The 17,991-nt window shown below is 41.9% G+C and overlaps 1 protein-coding gene across 1 annotated transcript; it reads left to right on the top strand.

Annotated features, from left to right (window-relative positions):
* Window positions 1–12,909: 12,909 nt before the first annotated feature.
* Window positions 12,910–17,991, top strand: LOC146387973 (trypsin-like). The gene is made up of 6 exons (XM_084925046.1): window positions 12,910–13,003; window positions 15,230–15,250; window positions 15,475–15,637; window positions 15,825–16,093; window positions 16,973–17,115; window positions 17,202–17,991. Exons 1-6 carry the CDS (start codon window positions 12,949–12,951, stop codon window positions 17,421–17,423), a joined length of 873 nt encoding a protein of 290 aa, XP_084781172.1. The 5' UTR covers window positions 12,910–12,948; the 3' UTR covers window positions 17,424–17,991.

The following is a 17,991-nucleotide window of genomic DNA, read 5'->3' as shown; positions in this document are numbered from 1 at the left end:
TTTTGATAGAACAGTAGCAGTATAATGTCCTCATAAGTGATTAACAGGCCCTTGTAAATTGAGTATTTTGGTCAAAATAAACTAAAATATGATGTCCACATATGTGGACGCCAGGTCCTAGGAGGTTAAAGTAAAAGGCTAAGTTTTAAAAAATAAAATATGGATTAAATAACATAATGGTGAATAACACATTTAAACAAGTAGGGAATGTATTGCAAATCCCAGGGATGTCTTGATCACCCCTCCTTAAAAATAGTGAATTTTGAGTGGACACTGGAACTGTATAAAACAATAACCGCAGTAGTGCTTAATCATTGTCACTGTAAGAAGGAGGGAATTCTCCTTTAATAAACTCTAGTGGTTCTCAACAGTAAAGAAATAAACACATGATAACCACATAAATAACTACAATCACACGATCAAGGTTTGTTGCGGAAGCCAGAGAGTGAAAAACTATTTCTTGAGTAATTGTTTCTGAAGTTAAATTCTAAATTGAACTTCATTTTTGTTTGATAAATAATTAAATGTTTCTGGAAAATTACACTCTAAACTGACCTTTTTTTTATCTGATATTTTAGAAGATAAATATTAAACTGACTCTTATTTTTGTTTGGTAAAAAGTTAACAACTATAGAGTTAACTGCTAATTGGGTTTTGTATTCTGTTTTCTTTAAGTTGATTTCTGATATCAGGAAAAAGCTATAGAATTAACTGGTGTGTTTTCTTTATATATATATATTTGTTTCTGCATTCTGATTTGGAGCTATTTAAATAAAATTGAATTGAATTGAATTGAATTGAATTAACTGATTTTTTTATTAGTTGGTAATCAGTTGATTTCGGGATTCATTTCTGTTATTGATTGATGACAAGTTAACATTCTGGGGGTTAGCTGTTTTGTTTTTGCATTTGATCTTAGCATTTTGATCTTATAATTGGCTTTGTCAGATTGATAATAATTAACAGTTCTAAAATTAACTACTACTCTGTTTTTGCCATATGATTTTCTTTGATTGATTTTTATCCATCCATTCGTTTACGCTTATCCTTTTCAGGTTCGTGGGGATGCTGGAGCCTATCCCAGCTGTCATAGGGCGAGAGGCGGGGTACACCCTGGACAGGTCGCCAGTCTGTCACAGGGCCAACACACAGAGACAGGCAACCATTCGCACTCATATTCACTCCCGCATTCACACTTATGGGCAATTTGGATTAATCAATTAACCTATCCCCGCAAACTGCATATCTTTGGACTGTGGGAGGAAGCCGGAGTCCCCGGAACGAACCCACGCAAACACGGGGAGAACTCCACACAGAAAGACCCCGCCCTGATGGTGGAATTGAACTCAGGACAGTGCGGCAATGGTGCTAACCACTGTGCTGCCCCTGTTTGTATCTGTTTAATATATAAATAATTGCGTGAGTCAATTGCTAAATTCATTTTCATTTTTTTTCTTTGATTCTGACATAATTCTTGTTGAGTTGATTGTTAAATTGAATCTTAGTTTTTTGTTTCATTAATTTCTTATCGAGTATTGATACAGATTCTTTTTGGGTTAATTCCTAAATTCATTTTTGACATTGTTGCTTTTATCTTTTATTAGTTTATTACAGTGTGTTTGTTATTATTTACCAACTGGGCTGGACTTTGATTGCTTTAACTCTTTCATGTGTAGTGGTTACTACAGTGGACAGCTATTCAAAGGCTGTTTTCTTGTATTTGTGTCAGTGTTGATGGTATACTTGCAGATAAACCACTACATTGGACACTGATGTGTCACTCCATACCCTGCCACCCACTGGTCAGCCAGTGGACATGTGTAAGTGGACATGTAAAAATCTCTTTGCAAAATACATGTTTAAAAAAATAAGTTCAACAATATTTTTTCATGCCTAAAGATGAAGAAAAATTCTTAAGGAAAAAAATCCTGATTGAAGCTGTCATAATTCATACATGAAAGGGTTAAACTAGAATCTGTCACAGTCTGGGTGATGCAGACTATAAGAAATGAAGAAGGTGGACCCAAATGCAGACACACAAAATAACAAAACTTAATATTAACTGAAAACGAGACATTTATTAGAGGCTGGACTAAGAGATGCAAAACTAAATCAATCAGGCAAAACCAAAACTGACCAGAGCCAGAGCAAAGGTTTTACAAGAGAACATGGAGCTTATGAAACAGTCCAAAACAAAAGTCTACAAAAGACACTGGAGCTCAGGGAGCAGTTTATAAACATTTCAGGGGGCTGAAATGTGGAAGACTGTGGCGGCAACACCGCTCAGGAGGCCGCCCACGACGGCAGACGAGATGAGACCAGGTGTGGTGACTACCTCTGGCTGGGTCAAGACGAGACCCAGTGAAGCATGGCGGCTGCAGGTGATGGAGCAGGTGGTGGTGCTGCAGATGACGGCGAGGAAGACACGGGTGATGGAGCAGGTGGCTGAACGGACTCACCAGAGCCGTCAGCGGACGCAGCAGGTGGTGAAGTTACAGCAGATGTGGAGGGAAGCTGGGCAAGCTTGGCTGAACCTTCAGCTGGCGTGGCAGGACCTGGCGTGGCAGGACCAGGCGAGGCAGGACCAGGCGAGGCATCGTCCTCAGGCTGAGGCGAAGCAGGTAGAGGCACAGCAACTGCTGACAGCTAAGCAGGCTCTCCGGCGCACTCAGCGGAAACTGATGGCAGAATGGGAGCCGCGGAGTGCTGCAGTGGTTCACCTGAACCCCCAGCAGACACTGGAAGAGGCTGCACAAACTGCCCAGTGACCCCCTTGAAAACTGCAACAGGCTCTTCGGCAGGTCCAGAGCAAACTGAGTCCTCCAACTCACCCTCTGGATCAAACCTGGCCTGGGTCTCAGTCCCACAGGGGCTCAGCAGAGCTTCAGAATTCTTTTAGCATGATTTGAGACAGTCTCTGCCAGAGCTGATTCAGTTTCACAAAAAACAATTCTTTCTTGAATGATCATGACCACATTGTCTATTAGTTCATGCCTTGGCTTAGAGTGCAAAAATGAATGGTCTATGGCAGAACTGGAAATGCTGGCTCCATAATCGTATGAAGGCAGTGTGTCGCTCTGAGGGTCAGGGTGCCCATGATCAGAATCTATATTTACACTTTCTACAACCACCTTGAGTGGTCCGCGTTTTCCCACGCAGTGAACAGCAGACGCTAATGTTTTTGTCACTTTTTACGGAATCAAACTCAAAGTAAGGTCAGTACTTCCATGATTTAAATGTTGCATACATACTCTCTCGCGCACTCCATATTATCCATTATTGATCTGCACACGTCTGTTACCATGGACGTCGCACACGCTTAAGTCATGAGGCACTCTCACAAACAAAATCACGGTTTAGTAATGCAGTAACAAAGCATGCTTATGGGAAAGTAACAGTAATCTAATTACTGTTTCACAATAGTAATGCCTTACCTTACTACTTACTTGAAAAAAGTAATCAGATTACAGTAACACGCTACTTATAACGTGTTACTGCGCATTTCTGCTAATGAGAAACTGGTCTAACATAACTACCAGAGAGGATGTAACCACAGGTAAGCAAACTCAAACTGCACAGATGTCAGGAATGAGGAAAGCACACGGATGCTGGGGCCCTGGCCTGAAGGAGATCCCTCCTCCTCTTCCCATATTCCCTTCCATAATTCCTTCCTTCCTCCAGACAAGCTACAAGGAGATTCCATACTGATTCCTCCAACAACAAATCAGGAGATTCCAGTAGGAGAACAGCAGACCAGAAGAAAGAAGAGGATGAGTGACTCAGACTCTGGGAATCAAAAAGAAGTCAACGACAATGACCAAGGAGGAGGAGGAGACTGTGGCTCTCAGTAAGAAATATTCTAAGAAAACTGAGGGACGTCATCAGTGCAAGGGAAAATCAAAACTGACCAAACAAATTAAAAAAAACAGAGACTGGCTTGCTGAATGCTGAAATAGTGGGACAAATAGAAGAAGAGGACACAACTGGATCAGAGCTGGAGCTGAAAGAAACACATGGTTCACCAGTAACATCAAGAAGCCAGGAGGATAAAAATTGACACAGAGGATGAAATTGATTATCAAGAATTACCTGCATCTATCAGCAGAGGTAGCCATATGCACTAGACCAGACTGGATGGAAAGAAGAGATATCAGCCGCTTGCTGTGCCAGTCCATTTGAGAACCAGTTTATCTCAGAGATACAGAAGGACTGGTGAGAAATTGCCACCTTTATCTGCTGGAGCACCAGCCTGGATTTTGACTTTTGAAGATTACACACATTTGTGCCTTGCTGTTTCAAACAGAAGGGGTACCCAGAGCACAGAGACTCTTGAAAGGAATTGGGATTGGCTCAGGAACCCATGATAGCGATTGCCTTGATCCCTTTCAGTAATGCCCTGTGGGAACATATGGAAACCCTGTACCCAGGAATGAAAGATCTAAGGGCATTTAAAGGATTGCCAATGAGACCTTGACTGAATATCTGGACCGAGTAGCCAAACTCTGGGAAAATCCAACAGGAGTGCAGCCTGATAGGACTGAAGCAACCTTACACTTGGCGAGAAATCAGTGTGAAATTGGTTTGCCAAGATCTGCACAAGATTTGCTTGATGGAGTGGTTCGACTGAGTGTTATGACAGATTTCTTATGGAGAGAGCATTTGCAACATCTTGTCAGGAGACACAGAGAGAAGAAGATGAAAAAATGAACCGAAAGGCTGTTTAAGCAACAGATTGCAGGAAAGGACTCAGAGGTTAACAAGAACAAAGTTAAAGCTAAAAAATTGGTGGCTGTGTTAGTGGACTTAAAAGAAGAAACAAAAAGCTGTGGCTGCTGCATTGGCTACACAAGCACAGACTGAGCGTGAACCACAGCTACGACAACAGCAACCAAGATCTGTACTAGTGTGGAATGCTGAAAGAGGATGCTTTAGAGGGGAATACAGGCCAGGTGTGGCCTTGGAGCATCCAGATCTCACATTGTATACAGAAACAGGGGTGAAAATCTGCTGTGGTGAGTCAGAGCCATGATGGAGAGACAAATGAAACATTAGTACAAGGAATCATCACACAACCTGCATTAGCTCAGGTGGCAGAAATTGTGGCTCTCACCAAAGCACTACAACTCCCACAAGGAAAAAGAGTAAACATCTATTCAGATTCAGTAATTCATGTCAATGGACCTTAATGGGTAAGACCGAGGGTTTGTATTTACAGCCAATACTCCAGTAAAACATAAAGAACAATTGGAAGAACTGTTATGAGCTACCAAGGGAAGTGGCAGTGATGAAATGTAAAGGATATCAAAAGAACCAAACATGGGCGGCAAAAGAGGAAAAGAGGATATCAAGGACAAATGGTTGTTCTGGCAGAAGAATCGCTACCATCACTGACAGAAGATGACATCAAGATAATGCAGCAGCTACAACATCAATAAATGGATGAAGAAAGAAGCAACACAGAATAGTGGATTCTGGAGAGCACATGATAGGATGTTAGTTGTCCCAGCAACATTTTCTCAACTATTGTTAAAATAAGCACTTGGTGCTGCACATGAGAGCAGAAGAACTCACAAGAACATGGAGGGCCTGTGGTGGAAAGCTATGTGATGGAATGCAACACCTGTAATGAACACCACCCAAAGCAGCTGTACCAGTGTTCAAAGGGGAGGTTTCCAATACTGGATGCCTCTTTTAAGGACATCAAAATTGATTTTACAGACATGAGAGGTGACCAAAGGACAACAAGGATACTGATATCTTCTTGTGATGGTGGGCAAACCAAATGGGATATGAAGTTATGAAGGACCAAGAACCATCAGATCAGACAACGGATCCCACTTTAATAATAAACATCTGGCAGAGGTGGAGAATGCTTGGCATTATTCATCAGTGGCACATTTTACCATTCAGCATCAAAGGTACTGTAGATAGAAAAAGCTACTTGATTTGATATACCTTTATTAGTCCCACAAGGGGAAATTTCATGTTAAGGCTGCCGACCTATTGCACTTACTTACATTTTAAAGAGGAAAATAGCCAAAACACTATTTGCAATGAGGAAGATGGTAGATTTGTCATGTCCAAAATGGAGTTATGTAATAACAAACACTGGTCCACGTGACTGGGGTTTTTTCCTTGAGGGTAATCAATTACTAAAAAGCAGAATACAGCTAGCAGGTTCATATGATAGGATGTTGTGCTGCAAAAACGAAAGAAAAATGTAACCCATTGAGTTTAACCCTGATAAATCCAACTATAACGTACCATTACACCCAGATGATCAAGATGAATTTTGTATGCTAGCTTTGCATATGCAGCACATGCCTGATAGCCGCTCTGTCCTGAGCTTTTGTTTCCTATAGAACCCAACTTGACCACAACGGCAGTGTTCACGCCAAAGGAGGGTAATTACATATGTGTGACGCGGAGGGAAGGGTAAGTCCTGACTGGGGTAATAACAACATAAATGTCACTTTATGGTCAAATTCCTCCAAAATGTTTTTGATATCAAGGGCAGATTTGTTTTGGTATTGGCAACAAGCAGCATGTCCACAGCCCTCGCTATCCCCCTTTCAAACAGCCGTCTGGCACACGGAATCACACAACAACCACATGTGACGAGTATCCCTATAAAAGTAGATAAAGAAAGCATGGCAGACATAACAACTCCCTTCCATTTCCCAAACACAGATGTCATCCAGCCCTCCAGCAGATTGTCAATTCCAGAATGCTCGTGCATAGTTTTGGATAATGTTTTCAAACCCTCCAGAGCGCGAGTTACCGATCCATCTGGAGCCGTGTTGTTGGGAATAAAGGTACAACACATGTCACCAAACATGGCACATACACCTCCCTTCTCGGCCAACAACATGTCCAGGGCCATTCGATTTTGCACTCCCATCAGCGAGGTCGGCCCCAGCTGCTCTGCGAACCCCTCCATGGCGTCTCTGGTTAGGTTAGAGAGTCTCAGCACATTGTAATGGATATAATTAATGCGGTTACCCATATGACTATACTTTCAAACCCTGCAGCTATTTCATCAACTAATTTATATTCATTTGGAACGCCCCTTGGCACTAAAACGCTGTCAAACCTAAAAATGAGGACGTGGGCCCAGCTAGTGAATTGACAATATAAAGCACCTTGAGGTGACTGCTGTTCTGATTTGGTGCTAAATTTAACTGAATAAAGACTTCTCAACCTCACCAGCCCCCAAATGAGCACATAAACAGATATATACCAAGTTTATTCTCACTAAGAATGACAGTGATGGCATTGTTTGGGATTTCAAAGAAAAGATGGAGCGTCTGTTTTTTCATGTTACATTCTTTGTTCTTATTGTTTAATGTCAATAAACCTGCTGTGTGTTTCAGGTGTGTATAATCAAGCAGCCAATTCCTTGCAGAGCTTTTAATAACCTGCCAGCCTTTTACAAAAACTCTCATACAATCTCTTTTGAATTCATTTGTTTATCATCTATTGTCTCCTTTAACCAGAGGAATTGTTTCATCTTCAGGTCCTCTCCCGGCACAATGATGTTGCACTCCTGCATACCTGTAAACTCACCTGTGCTCTTACTGGTAGATCCAGTTTGCTGACAGCAGGGCTGGACTGGGACAAAAAATCGGCCCGGGCATTTTGACTAGAGACCGGCCCACCAAAAATGTGACGTCATTCAGGGGTAAAACCGCAAAGGATTCTGGGAACTTGTGGCAAGAGGTACTAGCGCATGTAGGCTTTCAATTGAACTCAGTTACACAGCGACAAAAAGAAACACAAAAAATGGCAAGAAGCTGTTGTATTATTTACTGCAATAGCCGGTGTTGTGCCAAAAAGTGATTGTCTGCAAAAAACTGATTTCCGGTATTTGCCAAAAACTGATTGCTCGTATTTAAATTGCTATAAGTAACTTGTTGGGCTATAATCAAATGTCAAATGCATCCCTCATGGATGACATAAAGTCATCTCTCCATCTCCATCTCTCTCCCCTGCTCTTTTATTTCTCTCTCTTGCTCCATCTCTCTCTGCTGCTCTTCTGTCTCCTCTGTCACAGACTTCTCCACTTTTGATGATAAATCAGCCTGGTGCAACATGTAAGGATTGGCACAATTTGTTAAGATTTTGAGGAGTTTGAGAAACTAACCTTAAGCATAAAATAAAATTTACTATCAGTAACTTCATAGCACCCGCCCAGCAGTATATAAACTCCGTCATGCTAGCTAGTACGCAGTACTAAAAGTCAGCACAACGAAAACAAACTACAACTAAACTTGGTTTATATCTGACACAGATAGACAGCAGGTCATAACTTCTTACCTGAAGTTCAGTTCCTCTGCCACTATGACCGGCGGCCGCCTCGGGTCTCTCCTCCTCTTGCCTCCCCTTTCCCTTATCCACCTGCTGGCCTCCACCACTTGCTGATGTTGCTAAATCTGTGGAAGCTATGCCATAGCTACCGCCAAACAATTCAGTTATTTTTACACATTTGGCAGCGTCTGCCTGAAGGGCTTGTTTCTTTTTGGCCCTAATTTTTTCTGCACCTCCTTTCCTTTTTTTGTTCTCCATTTTCTTTAGTTCGTCTATAAGATTGCTAAACAAGGGGGAGGGTGCATCCGACCTCCTCGGCTGTAATTGGTCCAGCCCAGAGTCGATCATGACCAATTGGCCAATCCAACACCTTTCATTATTTATACCCTTCCAAAAAAAAAAAAAATCGATCGGCCCATAAAAACAAAAAATCGCCAGCGGCCCACCGGGCAAATGCCCGGTATGCCCGATGGCCAGTCCAGCTATGGAGACAGACATGAAAGTATTATTCCAGGAAATCATCTTTCACATAATGTTATCATTACAGTGTTTCCTGAGAACCAGTTTTCAAAAATTCACCCTCTCCCTTCCCACACACACAGGAGTGCTTCATGTTTTATTATATTGTTAATTGGTTTTTTTGCACTTATCTCACCTGTGACCTGAATCCTGAAGATAAAGAAGTCACAAAAAATTAAAATCACCTGTTTAGTCAAAGTGTTTCTGCTTGACTGTAATAATAACTAAAGATCCAGAAAATCACAGGTGTCTCAGTTCCACCAGCATTCCAGTAATCCATGACATGAGCATAACACAACAAAGGTATGGTGCAGTATGGTGTCTGTCGGCTGAAGGCACCATACCCGTGATTATCCTGAATCAGAAGGATGGTCTTACATCCAGGGACTGAGTTGCAAAAGATGCAGTTTCTCTAATGTGTGATGGTACATAAGGGTTTCTGCAAAAATGAAAAAAAAAAAAAATTGAAAATAAAAATAAGATCACAGTACAAATGAGGAAAAAAGTCACAGTGTTTGAAGCCACATTATGAACCACCTAAACTGTTCAGGTAGTGAATAACTCGTAAGAAGTAGTTACGTCAAATCTGCATCAGCGTAGCAAATCAGAGGTATTATAGACATAATAGATGTGACGCACACCAGCATTAACAAATAAAGGCTTTCACTCAGCCGCTGTGTTTCATGGTGAGCCTGGGAGAAAGCCAGTCAGTCAGCTATGCTGCAATCCCCTGACTGGGTGAATTTACCTGAACAGTTTATTTGGTTCGTAACGTGGCTTCAAACACTGTGACTGTGTTTTTCATCTTTAGTGTGAATGCTGATGAGCATTCACAGTATTGTTATCCAATTAATTCTTTGCTAAATGAACTTTTGTATATTGTTTACATGACTGAAATAAAATTAACACAAAAAATCTTTATTATCTTTTCCATATGTTTTTTTTTTGTACGCTATCTCCTTCAGCGTCGTTAAAGTAAAAATTAATTAATTAATTAAAGCACCATTTAAACACCATCACCTGTCTTTGTCTCCATCCGACTACACTTCTCCGGTATGAACGACCTTCCGATGTCGTTGCTGTATATCCTGGTGGTGTGGATCTGTGAATCGATGTCTCGTTCACTCTTGGCATACACCTCGATGTCATCCGTGTAGAGGAGGTGGCTGATGATTGCTCCATTCTATAGTCGGTATCTGTAGCCAGTCTCGTCAACGATCTCACTGAGGGGGGTTTCATGCCGATGCAGAACAGCAGTGGGGACAGAGCATCTCCTTCAATCAGCTGTCCGAGCCTGTGAGTCTTTGTTTGGCACTTTCAAAGGCCTCCGGAATTAAAAAAAAAAAAAAAAATCCCAGTTATCCAAAGTTTTGGCAGCAGAAAAAAATATTGTACATCCAAAAACAAATTTCCTTATGAGAAAATTAGACTGAACCTTGAGCATCTCTGCATAAGTGAGATAACTGCACTTCACTTCCACAGTCTTACTGAGCATGTGCAGAGGAAATGTAATATTGCCCACAGTCTCTAGTATTTAGACCACCAGTGTGCCCCCCACCCCTCATATACAAAAAAAAGGGGGGGGGGGGGGAGTGAGAACTAGGAGACTGTAATTTCACGTTATGTCACTGACAGTGGATGCAGTTCATTTGTTAATTCTAGGAAACCTAATGCAGTCCGACCAGTTAATTCCTGAGCAGGGTGATTGTTGACACTCCCTATTGTGTAAGTCCTGCTGTCAGGGCAGATAAAGGAAGCACAGAAAGGACTTTTTCTTTCACAGAACAGATCTGTTGTGTTTCTGTCCTTTATAATCTCTGAGTGAATCATACAGCACAAACAGAAACTGCTTCTTTAAATAAAACTTCAGTGCTGACATTTGAACTTTACATTCTTAGTCATTAGTCATAATTTCAAAATAAAGAGTTGGGTCATTGTTCTTCTGACGTTATTGTGTTGCTGTGCTTCTAAGTCAAGTTTAAAGAAAATGCTGACAGCTGTCTCCACTCTGTGATTGGTTGTTATCAGAGTTACAGCCGAATAATAAGAGACAGGTTCACTATGCTCAAATTTTTAAGAGCAGAATAAATATAAATATTTATAAATAATAAATATAAATATATTTATTATTTAGGTTAGAAAAAAGCAGAATGAAATATCAAGAACAAAAGCTAAATTGTGAAGTTCAGTTTGTTCAGCATCAGGTTTTCAAGTCCAGTAATTCTGCTGGACAATAAAATTATGTCTTACGCAGAAGCTGCAATCTGAGATGTAAGACTGCACGGTGGCCTCAGGGGAGATTTTGATGGCACTCTGTAGGATGACTATAAAAATCAAGAAGAGGACGCGGCTAAAGACAGAGATGAAGATGAAATGGTGGAAGTTAAAGAAGGCAGAATGTAGCACAGAGTTCAGGTTCTGGTTGGAAGGAAAAAGTTACCAGATAGCTGGGAAAGCGCTGAGGGAAACATCCAAGAAGGTGTTTGGTGTACTGAAGAAGACTTGGTGTTAGGATGAGGAAGTACAGGAAAGCATTCAGATGAAGAGGTTAGCAAAGAAAAAGTGGGATAGTCAGGGAGCTGAAGGAAGTAGACCAGACTGCTGGCTGCTAAGAGAGAGGTGGCAAAGATAAAGGAAAAGGCTCATTTTTCTGCTCTTGCTCTTGACGAAGGCGGTCGCACTTTTCTCCTCCTCCTCTCCCTTAGCTTCCCTGCTTAGCCTCTTGTGTCCTTGTCTAGTCTTGTGTTTTTTGTATTACTTTTCCCTGGAACACTCTCTCACAGTCTGTTCTCTAAAACCTAAAAGAGAATTATGGATTTGATCAACTGGTCTCTGAATGCAATTGACACCCCTTCTCAACGAGAAGTCTGGCCTCGGGTGAGCCTGACTGCTGAAGATATCTACCTATTCGGAACCATGGTAACAGGGTTCTTGCTGATCGGAGCTGGCTTGGCCCTGACTTATCGAAGAATTAAGGAAGCGGAACCGGCTGTTCAAACCCCCACAAGGCTGCCCACTGGAATTGAAATGATGGGACGAGGCGTGAGTTTCTCAAAATGGGCTCATTGAGTGCAGCACGGAGAAGATCTTGGAGCGGCTACGGCTGCCGTGAATACTCAGAACAAGACCTCTGAGTGAAAAACTGGATTACATCTGGAGGGGCTAGCTCGAATAACACCTTTGAGCGCAAATTCGATCACATCTTGGGGAAGTGCACTGCGGTCGTGAGTTCTCAGAACCTGCTCTTTGAGCAAAAAGAACGACAACATCACGGAACGTAAGTTTGGATAACATCATAGAAAGCTCACGGCTCTCCAACGGGAGACTGAGAGACCAGTGTTGGACTGTTAGAGCAGCTTAGAAATTCATATGAGTTGTTCGCACTAAAGTAAAAAGCACCATCACTTCATGCGGATACCCTCTGGGCGCCAGCTGCGGTCAAGGCTGGAGCCGAACAACAACACCCTGATAACGACTGTGTTTAGACTGTTCCTTCCCATTCCATGCAAGGCCACCTGGGTTGGCTGGAAGACTGTTTACTTAGCCTGGCAGGGCGAAGGACACTGTCTCAGCTGAACTCTGGACACGCACACACATACATATACACTGATATGCACACACTCATCCCCCCTCCCTTTCCAAACGCCTTCAACGCTTATTCCCTTCCGATGCTGACGGTGGATCAAGGATCCCTTTACCCACCCCTGTTGCTTGTCGTGTGTTTCTTTGGTGTATGTATGGTCGGAGGGTAAGATGGCGCCGCCATTGCGTGCAATAGGTCGGCAGCCTTATGAAATTTCCCCTTGTGGGACTAATAAAGGTATATCAATCAATCAATCAATCATAGTGAACCGTATGTGAGGCTGGACACCAAGGAAGGAGAAAAGGACGTGTACTGATTGACTGGGAGAGAAATCGAGCTGGAAAGGATTAATAAAAAAGTTCAACATTGCTGCCTGAAAGCTGAAATTCCTGGATCAGGTGAGCTGCAGTGAGGTGTTGGGTGTGTTGTCAGACAGGTGTCAGAGAGAGGTGTGCTTAATGCAGACAGAGAGGAGGAGGAGGAGGAGAGAGGAAGGGTATTTATGCCTCAGCAGGTCTGGAGGTTTGCATCTTACAGCGATGGCTTTCTACAAAGTGATGTGTTTGGCTGCTGGGCTGATGCTCCTGACCCAAGGTAAGAGCTCTCTGCACACACCTGCATCAGGTACGACTCAGAGGGCGAAAACACTCAGGAGCACATCACTTCACTTTAAAGTGACACTGCAGGAAGTAACACAGCAGGAAAAGGAGGACTGGTGTTGTGATTTAGCTTCATCTTTATCTTGGTGATGAAAGCTAAAACACAGATTAATGTGACGATCTGTTTGGTTTGGGGAGCAGCTGAGAGGCTGAACTGCTCTCCATCAATCAGCGTCTGTATCACAGTTATTAGAGCTGCTTTATTTTATTTTAACTTTGATCCCGTGTTTAAATTTTATTTCAATTCATATTAAGAACTTAAGACTTATATTACAGAGTTTTATAATATTAGCATATTAAGTCTTAATACTCAAGAAGGGATATTACAGTTCAAATATGTGGCTCACGTCCTTCGTAGATGACATTCAGCTGTTGTTTTTGTTGTGATAAGAAAATTCAGTTCAATTCAGTTTTATTTATATATCGTCAAATCACCAACATTTCAGGGGGTGATATGGTACTACAAGGTTATTAAGATAAGATGGGGCCGGATTATTTAAGACCTTGTATGTGAGGAGCAGGATTTTGAATTCAATTCTGGATTTAACCGGGAGTGTCACGGCCAGCGGAGCTGACTGTGCGAGAACGAGGGCCCAGGTGCACACACAGAAGGAGACGGAGCGGAGAGTTAAACCAAAGCCAAGCCATTTTATTTTGGCTGATAAATATGAATACAATACAAACTGGGTGACAAACTAAACTGCAACCTACACTGGGAAAACTAAACACGATAACTATGATAACTATGTTTACTGTGACTACTATGAGTGCTGTGACATGGTGACACAGACGTTCTGACAAAGACAGAAACGTACAAACAGACTAAATACACACGAGGGGCGATCAGGGGAAGTGAAACTAAATACAATGAACAAAGAACACCAGACTCTTTCAAAATAAAACAGGAAACATGACGGAGGCAGACATAATACTGACTTGACAACATGAACAAGGCAGACTGGAACATAAGGGGTTACGACACAACAGGATCTAGATCGACAAGGACTAAAGACTGGACTGGATGACTTAACATAAAAGAATGTCAAAATACAAGGCAACTGAAATCCGAACTAATGGTAGAAACAACAAGAACTTAGCATGTCTTCTACAGTACATGCCAATGATGCAAAATGAACAGAAAATGCTGGGTCCCAGCCCATGACAGGGAGCCAATGAAGGGAAGCCAATACAGGAGAAATCTCTCTCCTTCTAGTCCCTGTCAGGACTCTGGCTGCAGCATTTTGGATTAACTGAAGACTTCCTGGTAATAATGAATCACAGTTGTCCAGCCTGGAAGTAATAAATGCATGAACAAGTTTTTCAGCATTACTCTGAGACAGGATATTTCTAATGCTTATATTGGATATAATATACATGAATGTAAGAAGTCACTTTATTAGATATAATTATGTAGTTAGAACTTAATTACAGAGTATTAGGGCCACATTAGGAAAAAACATTACTGATCATTTTAAGAATAAAGTCGAATTTTCAAGGATAAATTAGAAAATCTATTTTGAAAAAAAAGTTGAAATGTGGAGATTACACTTGTTTCAAGATAAGATAACCTTTATTAGTCCCACGCGTGGGAAATTTGTTTTGAGACGATCTGCCACGGTTACCCTCTAAGTTAGTGAAATTGTACTTCAGAATTGGTTTTAGTACCAAGGGAATTATTTTTCTTATAGCTCATAAAGTCAGATGCGGCCATATTTAGATGGGAGGGTAGAGATCTTAGTTATGAGCTCACTCTTAGTTACCCTCGTTGTTATCTGTTAAGTGATGACGTATCAACCCAACTTTTGGGTCCAATCTCCCACTGCGTTAATTAAGGCTGTTGTCTTTTTAATGTGCTGTAATGCTCTGTATCACGTTTTATTTAATATAAACAAGCCCCTAAAAATAATTATTGGTCATTGTAATCATGTAGTAATCATGTGCAGCACGTCCATAAGCTTTAAACTTATGATGTAACTGCAGTTCATGTGTTCGTGGACTCCCAGACACCAAAGACTTGAAACCGCAGCAGCCCTGTTATTGATCAGATGATGTCATTAAAAATGCTCCAAAAGGCTTGAATTGCACCAAAAGTCCAGACGTCCAGTTTGAAGACTCAAAATAGCTGAGGTGACACTAACCAAAATGTTTTCCTGTTTTTCAGAGTCTGAGTCACAGCTGAATGGTAAGATAAAGTTTCCTTTTAACTTGTAATGTTTAATACATCATGAGGATGAATATTAGTTTCTGACTGGACTCTAGACTTGAGACGCAGTGAACTCCTGAAATCAGATTACTTTTTACTGCTGTTAGTCCAGGGTCACTGTGTCCTCACTCAGCAGTTTGTAATGCTGAGAGTTTACAGCTCATACAGTAATGCTCACTCTGTGTTTTAATGTCGGTCTTCAGTTTGTGGTCAGCCAAAGCTGAACACCAGGATTGTAGGAGGACAGGTGGCCCGTGTTGGCAGCTGGCCCTGGCAGGTCAGTCTGCAAAGATCTGGGTCCCACTTCTGTGGAGGATCCCTCATTAACAGTCAGTGGGTGCTGACTGCTGCTCACTGCTTTCAAACGTGAGTAATGAGGCTGAAGCTGAACACTAAACATGATTTATTACCATAAAGAGATTATGAAAGATCGTAATCAGGGGGCTGAGGGTGTAACAGGATAAATATTTAACAGAGTAGGAAGTCAATAATATCATTTCTTTTTAGCCATCGTAATAACTGCATGCTGTTTTGTGCTCCTTGATGATCTCAGCGCCAACCTGAGAGGACTGACTGTGAGTCTGGGCCGTCAGAGTCTACAGGGATCTAATCCCAATGCAGTATCTCGAACTGTAACAAAGATCATCAAACATCCAAACTACAACTCTGATACCTACGACAATGACATCTGCCTCCTGAGGCTCTCCTCACCGGTGACTTTCAACAACTACATTTCTCCCGTCTGCCTGGCAGCTTCAAACAGCTTCTTCTACAGCGGTGTTAACAGCTGGGTCACCGGCTGGGGAAGTACTAGAGAAGGAGGTGGGTCATAAAGACACCTGATTACTTTTAGAGTAAAAAATCTCCACACTGAAAGAAATAAGTGTGCTTTCTCAGATGGCTCGGAAATACTTCAAGCAATAAAATTCTTCTGCAAGCTAAAATGTTATAAATCTGAGTTTGATGACTGGGAACACATTGTTTTTTTAAATGTTTTAAAAGGGCTTAAGTACACAGTCGAGTAATCCGGGAATTGGAGACAGGAGGGAAGCACAGCTGGGAGAAATTAGACCTAACGAGACAAGGGAAGCAAAATTAGAAACACTGACATGAGACACAGACTTTCAAAGTAAAACAGGAAGCACACAATAGGCACAGACATGACACCTACACTAAACACGAGGGAACAAGAACAAAACCTGAGAACTAAACTCATAACCAGAATTAAACTGAAACATAGAATAATAACACTCAAAATAGCACAACTAGAGAATCAGAACATAAATCATATAGAATAATACCAAAATACAAGAAACTGAAAATGCTGGGTCAAAATGACCCAGAACCGTGATAGAGACCTTCAAATAAGGCATTCCTCTGCAGTTGATCTGTTAGCTGTTTGAGATAAAGCAAGCCACTGCAGTCAACAGGCCTGCAAAAGGAGTGCATCCAACCTGACCACTCACCTCATTTTTTGGCCAATTTTACATTAGAATCTTTCCAATTTTTGTCTCGCCATGTGAATACTGGTGTTGTTTCTCCATTTCACAGCCAAAGCGTCATTCACCAATGTTAAAATATGACTAGACAAGAAAAATATTTTGATACAGAAGGAATTACGGCCACACAATAATCCTGGTATCAAATGAGGGAGACCTTTCATCTACTTTACTTTTTCTGCTTTATACTTTTTTGCCTTAGTGTCCGATCCTTCACCCAACCTGATGGAGGTGCAGGTTCCCATGGTGGGAAAGAGGCAGTGTAACTGTAACTATGGAGTGGGATCAATCACTGACAACATGATCTGTGCCGGGTTAAGTGCAGGAGGAAAGGACTCCTGCCAGGTGATTGTTGTTACCCGTGTTTGGCACATTTTCACCTTCTACAGTTTCTTCTCCTCAGCTAACAGTAAATGTTTCTGCTCTCAAAGGGGGATTCAGGAGGTCCAATGGTGATCAAGCAGAACGGTCGCTGGATTCAGGCGGGAGTCGTCAGTTTTGGGGAAGGTTGTGCCAGGCCGAATCTTCCAGGAGTCTACACCAGAGTATCCAAGTACCAGACCTGGATCAAGAGCCTGATCTCATCCAACCAGCCAGGCTTCATGACGTTCACGTCCACTGGGACCAACAGTGACCTCAGTGTCACCTGCTGAGGACTGCCACCCAGTGGCGGTCCTAGCCTGCTTGGTGCCCCAGGCTAACCCCCCCCCCCCACACACACACACACACAAAACGTGCCAGGTTTTGTATTGTTGATTATCATTCATGCTTAGAAATATCTACTTATATATGCTTAGAGTTTTATAATTAGTTTTAGATTGGTAGAGGTTTGATCCTTAATAGTCTGCAAACTTTGTGTGCATTCCAGAGCACTCTGGGAGCATGGGAGAGGTCGTTCCTTGTCTTATTATTTTATGGTAGGATAAACGTATCTATATCTGTTTTAGTCTAAGTGCCTTTTGTTTAGATAAACTGCTGGACTTCCAGACCAGCAGGTTTAGGGAAGTCCTTATGGGGTCACACTCTGACCACACACACACACACACAGACACACACACAGGCAAGGTACTCTTTGTTTGTATGTAGATGTCATATGTTAATGAACCTATGTATATTCATGTAACCTCAATAAAAGAGCAGTGTTACGGGGGAGCGGACAAGAGCGACTGGGGTCAAGCGAAGGAACGGCGTTTGTCCGGTTCTCTCCCGTGCACGAGAAAC

This window comes from Perissodus microlepis, chromosome 4 (assembly GCF_051167445.1).
Source record: "Perissodus microlepis isolate ML-2025 ecotype Zambia chromosome 4, ASM5116744v1, whole genome shotgun sequence".
NCBI classification, from domain to species: Eukaryota; Metazoa; Chordata; class Actinopteri; order Cichliformes; family Cichlidae; genus Perissodus; species Perissodus microlepis.
The sequence above is the reverse complement of the archived record's forward strand: the minus strand, read 5'-3'. Positions and strand labels throughout refer to the sequence as shown.

Bases quoted from the DNA above. Each gene is read 5' to 3' on its own strand.
- LOC146387973 (XM_084925046.1), top strand. From the start codon at position 12,949: ATGGCTTTCTACAAAGTGATGTGTTTGGCTGCTGGGCTGATGCTCCTG. The intron at 13,004-15,229 runs GTAAGAGCTCTC...CCTGTTTTTCAG, and splicing joins GCTGATGCTCCTGACCCAAG to AGTCTGAGTCACAGCTGAAT. The intron at 15,638-15,824 runs GTGAGTAATGAG...TGATGATCTCAG, and splicing joins GCTGCTCACTGCTTTCAAAC to CGCCAACCTGAGAGGACTGA.